General features: G+C 38.6%; 1 protein-coding gene across 2 annotated transcripts; it reads right to left on the reverse strand.

The window, feature by feature from the left end:
* Positions 1–3808: 3808 nt before the first annotated feature.
* On the reverse strand, positions 3809–10295 carry LOC127655021 (uncharacterized). 2 transcript variants are annotated; one of them, XR_007972000.1, is made up of 10 exons: positions 10042–10295; positions 9121–9195; positions 8791–8862; positions 8645–8707; positions 8480–8551; positions 7809–7914; positions 7337–7407; positions 4396–4494; positions 3972–4016; positions 3816–3877 (listed from the first exon to the last, which is right to left on the reverse strand). XR_007972000.1 is itself a non-coding variant. In XM_052142613.1 (9 exons), exons 1-8 carry the CDS (start codon positions 10144–10146, stop codon positions 4414–4416), a joined length of 645 nt encoding a protein of 214 aa, XP_051998573.1. In that variant the 5' UTR covers positions 10147–10295; the 3' UTR covers positions 3809–4016; positions 4396–4413. The 2 variants fall into 2 exon arrangements, 1 of the variants encoding a protein (XP_051998573.1); XM_052142613.1 differs by having other exon boundaries at positions 3809–4016.
* Positions 10296–14582: the final 4287 nt, after the last annotated feature.

A 14582-nucleotide genomic window follows, 5' to 3' on the forward strand; every position in this document is an offset into this window, starting at 1 on the left:
GTGGCAGGTTTGCTCTCAGAAATTCTGTCATCTACTTCAATTAAATGACATTTCTTAATAGGTTTATTTTGACTGCACACACACGTAAAGGCTACACAGACTTCTTAAACTTGTAATTAATCTTAATTTCAGGATTCCCAAACGTGATTGGGTGCATTGATGGCACCCACATTCCTATTAAATCTCCATCTATCAATGAGGGAGACTATGTTAATAGGAAGTCTGTGCATAGCATCAATGTGCAGGTAATAGCTATATTTTGGCTCCTTAATATTGGTGTTACAAATAATAAACTTATTGTTCTCCACAGGTAATATGTGATGCAACCCACCTCATCACTAATGTTGAGGCAAAATGGCCTGGGTCTGTACATGATGCCAGAATATTTAGAGAGTCATCTCTGTGCAACAAATTTCAACAGAGTACGTTTTGTTAGACAAATGCTTGTAGTCTTTATTACATTTACAAAACACCTCAAACATTACAGGACACTTCTATGGTTACTTGCTGGGGGACAGAGGATACCCTTGCCTCCCCTATATGATGACACCCTACCCTGATCCTGAGCCCGGACAACAGACACGCTTCAACCTGTCTCAAAGCAGAACACGGGCCAAGGTGGAGATGACAATAGGCATTCTGAAGGCGAGGTTTCAGTGTCTGCGTGGGCTCAGGGTCACTCCAAATAGGGCATGTGACATCACAGTTGCTTGTGTGGTACTTCACAACATTGCCACAATAAGAGGAGAGAGGCATCCCCCCCTGTCCTGATGAAGATGACCTAGAACAAAACCCATTGAATCTAGCAGACCACAGAGATGGCAGAATGCTTAGAGACATGATTTGTCAAAATCACTTTATTTAATCTGTTTTATTTCTTCATATCCTGAAATAAAAGAGACATGACAGATTTGTATTTATTGCTTTATACACACACACACACACACATACTTGTTTTTGTGGTATAGAAGGACATTGATAGCCAAACAAGTTTGGTGGTGGTATATGGGGACACACCTTTCCCGATGCCCTACAGTGATTATACAACTATCAAAACATTTTTTTTAATCTGCAGATCACAAATCTGACTTCAAATGTTCTATACACACAACAGAAAGGAAAATATGACAATAGGATATTTTGGTGGTACACAAGGACATTTCCCGCCCATTCTAAAATGTTCCCGCCTATGACACAATTGTGATTTTTGGCGCCAGGCCGGATTATGAGGACACTCATTTTACAATACACAAAATATGTCATTTCAGTGGATTACAGGGACCAATGTGTTTTACAGGCACATGACCACACACACACACACAAACCTGACGATATGGTTCATTACCAAGACTAAGGTGATTTAAGAGTACTGGAGCTTATACACAATACACAACTGCACTATCCAACATTAAAGGGACTAGTGTTTTACAGGCACATGACCACACACACACACACACACACACACACAAACCTGACGATATGGTTCATTACCAAGACTAAGGTGATTTAAGAGTACTGGAGCTTACACAACTGCACTATCCAACATTGCAGGGACTAGTGTTTTACAGGCACATGACCACACACACACACAAACCTGACGATATGGTTCATTACCAAGACTAAGGTGATTTAAGAGTACTGGAGCTTATACACAATACACAACTGCACTATCCAACATTACAGGGACTATTGTTTTACAGGCACATGACCACACACACACACGACAACACTGTGTATATTACCAAGACTAAGGTGATTAAAGAGAACTGGATCTTCAACACAATACACAAAAAAATTACATTACAGGGAGTGTTTTAAAAGTACTTTAATTGCAACACAATTTAATTTTGTCCCAAAAAAGACAAAACAGCCGTTTTGAAACAGGCAAATTTTAAAATGTTATTAAACAGGCATTGAAATGTATTGATATTAATGGATGTTGCATCCAATTGACATGCAATGGATGCCAATCACATGAGAAACTTTTATGAGGGACCAACCAAAAGAAATGGCAATTCTGTTAGCATTTCCTCCCCCTCATGTTTTTTCAAACCTGTATGACTTTCTATCTTCAGGGGAACACGCAAGGAGACGTTTAGCAGAATGTTAGGGCCAACCTCAGCAGGAATAAAGTTACGGACACGAGTTTACCGCATACACCCCTTCTGAGAGAATAGAGATACGGACACGAGTTTATCGTATAAACACCTTCTGAGAGAACAGAGATACGGACACAAGTTTACCGTATAAACACCTGAGAGAATAGAGATACGGACAGGAGTTTACCGTATAAACACCTTCTGAGAGAAGAGATACAGAGACGAGTTTACCGTATAAACACCTTCTGAGAGAATAGATACGGACACGAGTTTACCGCATACACACCTTCTGAGAGAATAGAGATACGGACACGAGTTTACCGCATACACCTTCTGAGAGAATAGAGATACGGACACGAGTTTACCGCATACACACCTTCTGAGAGAATAGAGATACGGACACGAGTCTACCGCATACACGCCTTCTGAGAGAATAGATACGGACACGAGTTTACCGTATAAACACCTGAGAGAATAGAGATACGGACACGAGTTTACCGCATACACACCTTCTGAGAGAATAGATACGGACACGAGTTTACCGTATAAACACCTTCTGAGAGAATAGAGATACGGACACGAGTTTACCGTATAAACACCTTCTGAGAGAATAGAGATACGGACACGAGTTTACCGTATAAACACCTGAGAGAATAGAGATACGGACACGAGTTTACCGTATAAACACCTTCTGAGAGAATAGAGATACGGACACGAGTTTACCGTATAAACACCTGAGAGAATAGAGATACGGACACAAGTTTACCGTATAAACACCTTCTGAGAGAATAGAGATACGGACACAAGTTTACCGTATAAACACCTTCTGAGAGAATAGAGATACGGACACGAGTTTACCGTATAAACACCTGAGAGAATAGAGATACGGACACGAGTTTACCGCATACACACCTTCTGAGAGAATAGATACGGACACGAGTTTACCGTATAAACACCTTCTGAGAGAACAGATACGGACACGAGTTTACCGTATAAACACCTTCTGAGAGAACAGAGATACGGACACGAGTTTATCGTATAAACACCTTCTGAGAGAATAGAGATACGGACACAAGTTTACCGTATAAACACCTGAGAGAATAGAGATACGGACAGGAGTTTACCGTATAAACACCTTCTGAGAGAAGAGATACAGACACGAGTTTACCGTATAAACACCTTCTGAGAGAATAGAGATACGGACACGAGTTTACCGTATAAACACCTTCTGAGAGAATAGAGATACGGACACAAGTTTATTCTCTCAGAAGGTGTTTATACAGTAAACTCATGTCCGTAACTCTATTCCTGCTGAGGTTGGCCCTAACATTCTGCTAAACGTCTCCTTGCGTGTTCCCCTGAAGATAGAAAGTCATACAGGTTTGAAAAAACAATGAGGGGGAGGAAATGCTAACAGAATTGCCTTTTGCTCACAAACTACTGTTGCCATAAGTTTCTTACTATAGTATGAAAAAAAACAAGCATAGTAATAATCAAAATAGCGCAACATCAAATAAGACATGTAACATTACTTGATTTGGGCTTTCCTTTTTAAACTAATTGCACGATTTCTGACAAAATCTCTGATGTTTTGAGCACTGCGCCTTGCCAAAACAGGATCTTCAGCTGTCTTACACTGCTGGCATTCAGTCAGTGTGGCCAGTTTCCCTTTGCTTATATGTGCCTTAAAATGTTTCATTACAGCTAATTTCCGCGATTCGACCAGCACACTTTTTGTCCTCTGCGTGGGTTTTCAATTTCTGCCTCACTCTCATTCGCTGTACAGAATAATTAATACATTAGAAAGCTCCAACTATATGAGAGCACATGTACTTACAATGATGGTTGTGTTCCAAATTTAACCTCAGGTACCTTTCAAAAATTCAGTGGCTTCCTCGATGGGCATCTTCTGAACATCTGGAAGAAATCAGTTATATACCAATCAGGAAACTCGGATGTAACTTAAACTTACAGAACTCAATGTTAACTGGTTATAAACCAGATATCTTGATGACATTACAAACTAAATATTCAAAATATTATTCTAGAGATTACATATCAGCCTGTTAAACAGCTGCTTTTTAAAACTTGTGTTCATCTGTCATTTCTGTTTTTGGCGAACATGAAAACTATCAATTTATTGGTTGATCCTTAATTTCAATAATGTTCTGTTAGAAAAGTTGCAATATATGCACAATACAGTACAATTGTATTTATGCATTTTAAGCCAATAATCTAATGAAAATGATGGGTTGAAATAATAATAAGTTTATGAACATGTTTGTTTGACACATACCAAAATCACTGGAGACACCTACAGCTCCAGCAGGAGCATCATCCTCAGACTCGCTCTCATCAGGATCACTGGCATCAGAATCTGTAATACTGATCTCATCTTGAAGAAAAAGGGAAATTTACATTTACATTTATGCATTTGGCAGACGCTTTTATCCAAAGCGACTTACAGTGCACGTATTACAGAGACAATCCCCCCGGAGCAACCTGGAGTTATGTGTCTTACTCAAGCACACAATGGTGGTGTCTGTGGGGATCAAACCAGCAACCTCCTGATTACCAGTTATGTGCTTTAGCCCACTACACCACCACCAAAGTGACTTACAGTGCACTTATTACAGGGACAATCCCCCCCGGAGCAACCTGAAGTTAAGTGTCTTACTCAAGGACACAATGGTGGTGGCCGTGGGGTTTGAACCAGCGACCTTCTGATTAACAGCTGATTAACAGCCCTGTTCTTTAGCCACTACACCACCACCACTTATTTGCAAATGAGAAACATCTACATGTTTAACATGTACTCAAAGTAATTTGTGAAAAATGACAATTAGACTACACCCTACAGTGTACTCACTGGATGCATGGTACATCACATGATTTAAGTTTCCTTAAATCTCCCTATGAGTGTAAAATATCCACTGTACTACCTACACTAGGACGGACATGTCAAGTCATCTTCATTTAAATAGCACTTTTAACAACGTAGATTGTTTCAAAGCAGCTTCACAGTGATAAATGGATAATTTAAGGTAACCAGTCAGTGGATGGACACTAGGATGGACATACCTTCAATCTCAATGTCATCAAGCGATTTGCCTTGAATATTAGGAAGACGGCCCTTTTCCATGGCTAGCAGTAACTTCGATATTTTAGCCAGCTGAGTAGTGGCTTCAGGCAGCCTGTAATAGTCGCGATGGACACGAATATCACGTCCTAAGAAATCTGCGACCTGATCTAATTCATTGTTTTTCAGGTTAAGGATTTGGGAGAGAGTAGCTACATGCTTACGCAGATGAGTTGATCAGAGAAACTCTGGATTTTGAGCTCCACATTCACTTGCATAGACCCTAAGAGAATCTGGGTCTCTGTAGTGACTCTGGGAGTTGGGCCTGGCAAACAAGAATTCATTATTGTCCAGCACGCCACATTCACTTCTCTTGCTGACCAGCAGTGTCAGGGCATCAACCATATCGGGTGAGAGAAGAACCGCAACCTTTCTTCCCCTTTTCCCCTGATCTCAACTTCGACTAAAATGGCTGCAGAGTTTCTGTTCAAACTTGCTCAAGCCCATGGCAACATCATCATGGAGAGAGGTGCTGTCCCTTTCTTTGAAGCCTTTGAGCGGCATTTTAGAGACCTCTCCGGCACGTCTGCGGTTGAAAACAATGATATTGGCGAGCGTTGCTTTGGATAGTTCTGCGTAGCTTTGAGGTGACCCAGTCTCATTTAGTTTCTGAAATGCCGTATACGCAGTCTTCTCAAGGAACTGGTGAAGGCACTGTACATCCTGAGTGAAAGGCAGTGTTGACGGCTTGTTAAATTTCGCCTCATTCAGTGTTACTAAAGCACTGTGCGAGATCATCTCGGACCACTTTGAGGAGTATAGCTTTTTAAAGGTCTCTGTCGATGCGATCAGTTCCTTGTCCTCGGACATCAGTGCTCTGCAGTGAATGATTTCACAAATCTTATTCAAATAATGCCCCAGTTTCAGTGCAAGGCTTGGACATTGGTAGCAGTGACTCTCGTCGTCAAAGCCAGACACCCTCTGGACCGCTCCAATGAGTCTGTGAAAATTGGCAGGTTTCACAGCTTCTTCAAGACTGTATATAGAAAACTCTCGATGCAAAGTCAACAACAATCTTCCAATTTCTCTGAGTTTTTGACGAATGTACTCAAATTTGGTAGGGTCATGTCCATGTTTGTTACAGAAAGACTGTGCAAGCTGAAGAATATTCAGGTCATTTTTGACAACAGCAGAAACGTCATCCTGCTTCATCACACTTAAGAGTTTCCAAACTCCCTGAGATATCTGCTGACTGATTGAAGCCATAGTTGCCAGACCCAAAACCCTGGTTCTCCCTTGGTTTTCACTGTCAGACGCTGGTTTTGAGGAACATCTTGACGCCATAGATCTCTCCGTACAAACATCCCTTTACAGTACATGCAATGCACAAAATGCTTTGAATTACATTCTTTTTTTGGGGCCCGTTTTATTTTAAGGGTGCCCACGCCACACTGTAAAACGTCTGTGTTATGCTGATAGTTGCCCTTGTTCCTGAGTTTTTCCAGCATTGCTTTACGTTCTTTTGAGTGCACAGGGAGTGATAAAGCATGCCCAACTTCAACATCAGACGTATGAGTTTTCAGATGGCGTGCTAACTTGGACTGAGGTTTCCGCAGATGTAACAATAGTTCTTACTATTTGCTGAACTGGAAATATTTGCTGATTGCTCACACTGATCTGTTTTGGACATACCGCTTTCTCTCCCTTCCTCTCTCAACGTTGCTGCTCTTATTGCATTCAAAAGCTTCTCAGTACTGTCCTCTCTGTTGTGTGATCGGGGTGATGACATAACATCTATTGAACTGTGTACCTCAGAACCTTGCTTTCTGGGAAGGTGGCATTCAGCAGTCTCTGATTCAATGTCTATCTCAACATCAGTCAACTGCTCCTCATGACATAGCAAACCAGACTCTCCATACACACATGCAGCTCCCTGTATATCTGAAAGGAGTTTAGCTTGATCACATCTTGCTGGTCTTATTAGTTCAACTGAACTGTCTGACTGACTGTCTGACTCAGACTGTGGTATGTACTCCTCATCTGACTGCTCGTCTTCCTCTGAACTTACTTCCTATAGTCAATATATTTATGATTAACAGCAATAATAGAAAGTTAATTCATAAAACTGAGCAAACAATATAGAATCAAACATTCTTACCAGTGATGACTGTTTTCTAGTCCATTTGTGAAACTTTGTATAACAGGACTTGTGCCAAAAACTGGAGCACACTATGAGAGAAATGTATCAGGACATGTTCAGCTGTTAACATTTGTATTGTATTTAGGTATAGAATCTCATGTTAATTTACTATTACCCCTTATTCTAATTAATAAGTTTTAGTGGTGTAATAGATCACAAAACTCAAAGGTTTGGAACATATACAGTTTTTGGTAACAGGATATTATTTTAAGATCAGCAAAATAAAATAAAAATGATGTGCGTGCAAAGTAACTTTGCTTTACATATATTACTTTAAGCACATTTTAAGTACTTTTATACCACAGCAAAAACTACTGGCCTAACAAATAATCTGATAATCACCTGCAACAGTCATTCAATTTTGATCTTAAATGAATGATTCTAAAATGAATTAAGATATGTCATACTGGAAAATAGACATCATACTAACATTTACATCTCAGGCCAATCCACTTCAGTGCCGCAACAGGTCCCACACATTCAGCACATCTGTCCATGCTTGATATTGCTGAAGTGACAACGTCATGCTTACAGACCTGTGAAGAAAAACAATTGTGAAAGTGAAATCATAGTAGAAAAGGAATATTCTAAAACACACATGTAAAAATACATTGAGCTACATTGTTCATTAACTGTTTAATTTTTTTGGTGAAAGGGAAGCTGTGGTCATATCAAAAAAATGCCACTTGTAATCATTAAAGAACATTTACATCACAGATCTGATAAGCAGTATTGGCTGATAAGCAGTAACAAATTCTTTAGACATTGTCTAATATTACTGAAAAGAGCTAAAAAAAAGGCTGTGTGCTCTTCACTTTGAAACAGGGAGCGCAACAGACCATTTAATTAATTTCAATCTTTCACAATTTGATATGGACACCAAGCCATATCGTGCTTTCGACTAGTTCATTTAACCTAACCCTAAGCAATGGCACAGAACACAATGTAAAATACATTTTATGTTATTATGAAAAGTGTAAAAATATGTTTAGGTTAATTCGGTTCAAACTGGGGCAGGACAGATTAGACTGTGTTGGGCCAGCAGAGTAAAGGCAATTAATGGGAAACACGGTAAATAATTTGACTAAAACATGTAAATACCTCTTTGACTCCTTCAGTAGGTGAACAAAAGCTCTGCTCCTCATTTAACAAGTACTCTTTGACAGGTGGCATCTGAAAACATAATGAAAAAAGAAGGCTAATGTGGTGAAGATACACTACACTAATCTAGTATTTTCTAAAATGATGCAATGGTCTTTTAATTACCATCTCAACATCATTTTGAACACAGTCTTGACCTTCCAATGATATGTCTTTCTCAGGAGTCACCTGGAAGCAGAGAAAAGAAAAAAGGTACTAAACCCCATTAAAGATTCAGAGATTATCCAAATAAAGCCGCATCACAGACATACCTTTTCCAGTCCTTCGGTGGATACACAGACCCTTGATTTCATTAACACTGATTGATCACTGACAACTGTCAACTGAAAACAAGATCACATTATGAATGATGTACTCAAGCAAAAGATGGCTAATGATGCCATTATTAGATGATGCCCGAACAAATTCAGGTATGATGGCACATTTTTAACCACTGGGTAATTATAGTGGGCAAAGAAATCCATTGCAGTGACTTGCACATTTAAAAGAGGGAGAAATATTAACGTGGTATTCATGCATTTAGTTAAAACTATGAATATATGTCCATAACCATTTGATTTCCAGAGAGAGAAAAACAATACCTTCTGCACATCTCTGGCTTCTGACTGGGAATGAGAGTTCACTTTAAGAGTGGGGGGTTCAACCTCACGGAGAGTCTACAAAACATAAAATTAGACATTTGAAACACTGGTCTAAATATGTTAGCAGCCTAGGTCGCGGAAATCTTTGCTACATTTGCTCATATGAGTTGGTATCAAAAACAATTCCAATTCTAAAATAGAGTACTTAAGGTCAGGAATTGTATACTAGTAATAAAATTAACATTTCAATTCCTCTGATCTATTCCTATTGCATTTTAATATGACCTTGAACTATTCAAGCGCTTACCCCATGCGTTGTTTTCTGTGCTGCACACACATCCAAAGCACACTCACACAAAGTGATCTTAAATGTACATTTAAACCAAAGACTCACGCATTGCTCTTCTGTGCTGCTCACACACCCAAAACGACATTCTCAAAGAAATCCACCTTTTATACTGAATAGTATGTATTTGATACTGAAACAAGTATTTCTCAATTATCATTCTGCACATGAATGGCCAAATACACACAAAAATGTCAAAATGTCCTTGTAAACAGACAGTTTTGTCTTAAGTGAATTTAACAGTTGAGAAAAAACGCGTGTATCAGTATATTGGGTCCGTGCAGCTCTTAAAGTGACAGCAGCCCAATATTCCTGGTGCCGTCTTTTTAATAACAGTAATCAAACAAAAGACAGAGAACATTCAGTCGCTGTTTTTCACTGAATACGTTTGGTAACATGTGGTTTAAGTGGACTCGTTTTCATGGTAGGCCTACACATGTTTTTAGTAATTTACACAAAATGTTCAACATTAAATATTTAGCTAACAGTCTGAAGTTACCTAGCAGCAGTGAACACAAGGCTAACATCAAAAGGACTAGACAGAAAATATGATTATCCTGACCTAATTAACTCACATCTTTCTTTTTCATCCATGACATTAAAGATACCCGTTGTTGTTTCTGGCGTTCCATCGCTGTCTGTGCCGCAACCGCTATACAGTATGTGCTCTGGCAGGTCATTATAACGTTCAGTGAGCTATTTTACACAGGCTCGTTCCTGCTCCTCCGAGGCAATGACGGCGGGCGGTTAAAAATCACAACAAACGAATTTGAAAGTGGGGGGTGAACTTGCAATAGACAGTAAAAGGAACTTGCGCTCCATGCTTTCAACGACGACGCAAACGTGACGTATGGTTCTCAATCACACTGTGCTGCCAGGACCCGCCCTGCCAGGACCTGCTCAGCTTGTAACGTTAGTTAGAGATGCGTTCCTCTCAATTGATTTCAACTACCATATAAGTCGAAAATATTAAACCGCATGCAAAAAAAAATTCTCCTCATGGCCGCACGCCAGAGATCCGGCATGGTGCCAGAATACTTTAAGCCCTGAGGACATATGAACATGTTCCTGTTGTTTGACGTGACTGGAGAATCTCAGTGTGTGTTAGTTTGACAGAATCCTGGTCTATGAGGACACAGTTTTATGAGGACATCATACAAACATGTTCCTGTTGTTTGACGTGACTGGAGAATCTCAGTGTGTGTGTTAGTTTGACAGAATCCTGGTCTATGAGGACACTAGTTTTACCGGGACACTGGTAACTAGATACATTTGGACTGCACCCCGAGTTCAAGTGTTTGTATGAGAGTGATACAAGACAACGCGCCTGTGCCAGTTGTACAGTAAGTGAGCAGGACTAATAATCATAATGATTCAATCATAAATAAGTGACATAACTGTGGCAAACACTTCTGAGGAACACTGAAATCTGTTGTATTCTTTAAGGACTAACTCAATTATTAAATTAACTTCTTGAATACCTTTAGAGTCTTTTCAGTTGTCATCTGAAAGAAGTTTTTTAAAAAAACTAAATATTACTTGACAAATAATTACTATTGTAGAATTACTTATTGAAAGTCTATTTTAACCAAAGAGGCTACTTTATTTACCTTCTATTATGATTACATTTTATCTAACAAGTACAATTATGAGTTTTCAATATTGGCATGAGCTGTTCTTGAGATGTCCTCATAAAACAGGTGTAAAGCTACACACAAATTGACATACTGTAATCACCACACATTTAATGTAAAACAAAATAAAATCCATTATATTTGACCTTTAATATTTTTAACCTTTGAAATAATCCAATAAATAAAAGTTGTTATTGTAAAGGTTTACATACCTTGCATCGCCATGGCCACTCAGAATCACCATAATTATATGTGATCTCTTCACCAGCACAGATGTTACTTATAGCAAATAAGCATAGATGAGGTTTTCCATCCACACGGATAGTCTTCATCTTGCTGTTTGGGTTAATATGGTCATCATTTACAAGTCTACCAAGAGAACCGTCATCTCGGGCAGCATCAACACTAAACAAATGAGTTCAACAATCAATAATGGAGTCTTATTCCTGTTAAAATGGTTGACATTAAAAACAGAATATCAGTTCTGAAAACCTAGGAACATAAAATATTATATTATTTGCATTCAATCATTTAATGCTCATTACCCAGCATTGAAAATACATAACTGATAATTATAATAATTATAACAAACAAACAAAATTATGCATTAAATAATCATTGACATGTCCACTTTCACATTTTGAATAGGGGTGGGAATTGGCAAAAATATGACCATTCGATAGTATTGCAATATTTGGGCCATGATTCAATATTATTGCGATTCAGCAAGTATTGTGATTCGATTCTGCGATATATTGCGATTCATGCCCCCCATATTATTCAAAAGCATTACAAAAGACGAGGAAAATAAGACTGCTCTACTCACTTCAAATGTCACATTTAATTTTGTGAACACTATCTTCTATACATTAACTGAAGTGCAAAAACTTTAAAACATCATAAAGTATGATCATTTTATACTTTGAGCAATGATGGAGCTATACTTGACTCTTCTTAGAAGCATATAAAACAAACAGTTCCTTGCTCCTTGGAAAAAAAAATAAAAAATGTAATATTGTTATAAACAAAAGGTTTATTTTTATTTCAGATTAACATTTGAGAGCAGCAATTTTATTCATAATGTCGAAATTAAACCCATGTAACGTTACTTGAAAGCATTGTAGCCTAAAATTCCTGCCAAACTTCCATGGTTACAGTTAGCGTTACTACAGTAAATCCATGGTAAATGTTGCTGATCTGTGAACTCTGGATAGTTCATTCGTGGCACAATGTTTCTTCCTGGTTTCCACTTCAGCGCTGTTTGATCCGTTAATAACAGAGACATGTGAATGCTTCTCACTAGATCTTGCAGTGATTATTACTTCAGTGGCGAATTCAAATGCTTTCTTTACTGGATGTCTTAGCGCTGTGTAGTAACAGTCTTGCTTGATCAAGACCGGCTCACGCTGCATTGGTTTAAACTGATAAACGGTCCATGAAACACAAAATGACGAGTAGCTCAGTTTCGTTCCGCTTTCATTATGTTTGCCATTTGATGTTGGGCAATGTTGTGGGCGTACCAGCGCGCACTTGCCACGCACCTACATTTAAAATAACTAAATTTTGGTCGGCAGGAAAAATGGTCCAATGAACCGTTCGGTTTCTTTGTGTACCGAACCGAAAGCCTCAAACCAAACGGTTCAATACGAATAAGTTTATCGTTACACCCCAGTTTACATGTAGCACGTCGATTTTGTGCTATATGGGGAGGCTGCAGACCTGGAGCCGGCAGTTTTACGCCCCTGGCAGTTTTACGCCCCTGTTGTTCCAGATGCGTCCAGTAGGGGGAGAAGGATATACGGCGAAATAACATAATTAAATCGACGCTGGAAACTAACACATTAATAACCGTCCAGTCTATAGACTTTTACTAATTTTTAGGTATTTCTTTATTTAAATAAACGTTATAGACAGTGGAATTATCTTCACTATGGATTAAAAACATCCAGATGTTCAGTTAGGCTTCTCTTTTCACTCAGCACAGAAAAGTATTTGTTTAAATTTAAAAAATATTAATACACATATTTGGATCAGATGGACAAAGTAATGATATATGACCTACTGTAGAATTAATTGTTTTTAAACTGTTTTTATATACAGGAGACTGACTGATATATGCTGTTGTGAATGTATATAAAGTTACATTTAGGTATTAACCATATAGCCCATTAGACATACAGTACCATGTAATCATATGGATCCTCAATGAAATATCTGCTGTACTATTCACAATTGGTCATCATACAGCTACAGAACAGTGTCCTACATAGCATTTAATGAAGACAAACACAATTTAACCCTTTTCTAAAATTCCAAGGGCCATTTAAAAGAAAGAGACAATATTGTTGTTCACAAAAAAAGGTTATTTATTTACACCATGTATAGGATGACTCCTGAAGTTGACTCCTATGTCTTGCCACTCTTCTTAAGTTGTTTTTTTATCCTCATGTCAAAGTGCTCCCGCTCACTGATTAAAAATAAACTCTGTGTTGAGGCACTGACTGGACTTGCGTGTATTTCTTCCAATCCATGGTGCCCAAAGGTGGTAATTGGGGTGGACAGTGAAGGGATTGTCACTCTGTTCTTAAATAACAACAGAAAAAGCAAAATGTTCAAAAAAAGATTGTAAATAGCACACCAAATATTAAGAAGAGGCACATAAAAGCAAGATAATTACTTTTTACAAAGCCACGACCAATCATTTGCAGGGCCAGTTTATCCCAAAAGTCGTCCATATCCATGTGTCCATTGAAATCCTTTGCTGGTGGTTTGATGTCACTCACTAACAACATACAGAAAGCAAACATTAATAAGACGACCTGTATAATGGAAAACATTAGGTATATATGTATATTGGCTAAATATGCACAAGCAGGGTTAATTCACCCAGAATGTATTATTTGCTCAAAGCACAGAATATCAATATGGTCTATGCCAACACACTTACATGACATGTTGAATGCTCCTTTTCTGTGGAGATCCATGATTACAATGGGTGGATGATCCCCACATGTCACACAAGAGTATTCGTACTCGTGACTTGTGAGTGCCTCAAAATGGAGATAAGCATGGAGCACCGTTTTGGCTGGAGGAAACTGTTCCCCTATGGTGACCTCCAGACACTGAACCACTCTCCCGACAGCGGTGTGGGCCTATAATTTAAGATAACACAAACAATAATTTCTATCCACTTCTTGAAAAACCTTGCAAAGCATTACTTTTACTAGAGGTAATGGTAAATTATTTAAGATAACCTAACCTGTAGCATGTTTTGAAGATGTAGGCATAAAGGGAGGTCAAGAATGACACTGTCATTAAAATTGTGCAGGCCATCTTTCCACTCTTGATACCTGTAGTGGATTCCACATTGGTGGCAACATTTTGAGTAGGTGGCAACGTCTGAAAAATACCATGTTCGAAAATTAAGCCATACTACAATACCATTTAGGACACATTCAGAACTGATGTCAGTATGTATTTTA

Source organism: Xyrauchen texanus, chromosome 14, assembly GCF_025860055.1.
Source record: "Xyrauchen texanus isolate HMW12.3.18 chromosome 14, RBS_HiC_50CHRs, whole genome shotgun sequence".
In the NCBI taxonomy this organism is placed as follows: domain Eukaryota; kingdom Metazoa; phylum Chordata; class Actinopteri; order Cypriniformes; family Catostomidae; genus Xyrauchen; species Xyrauchen texanus.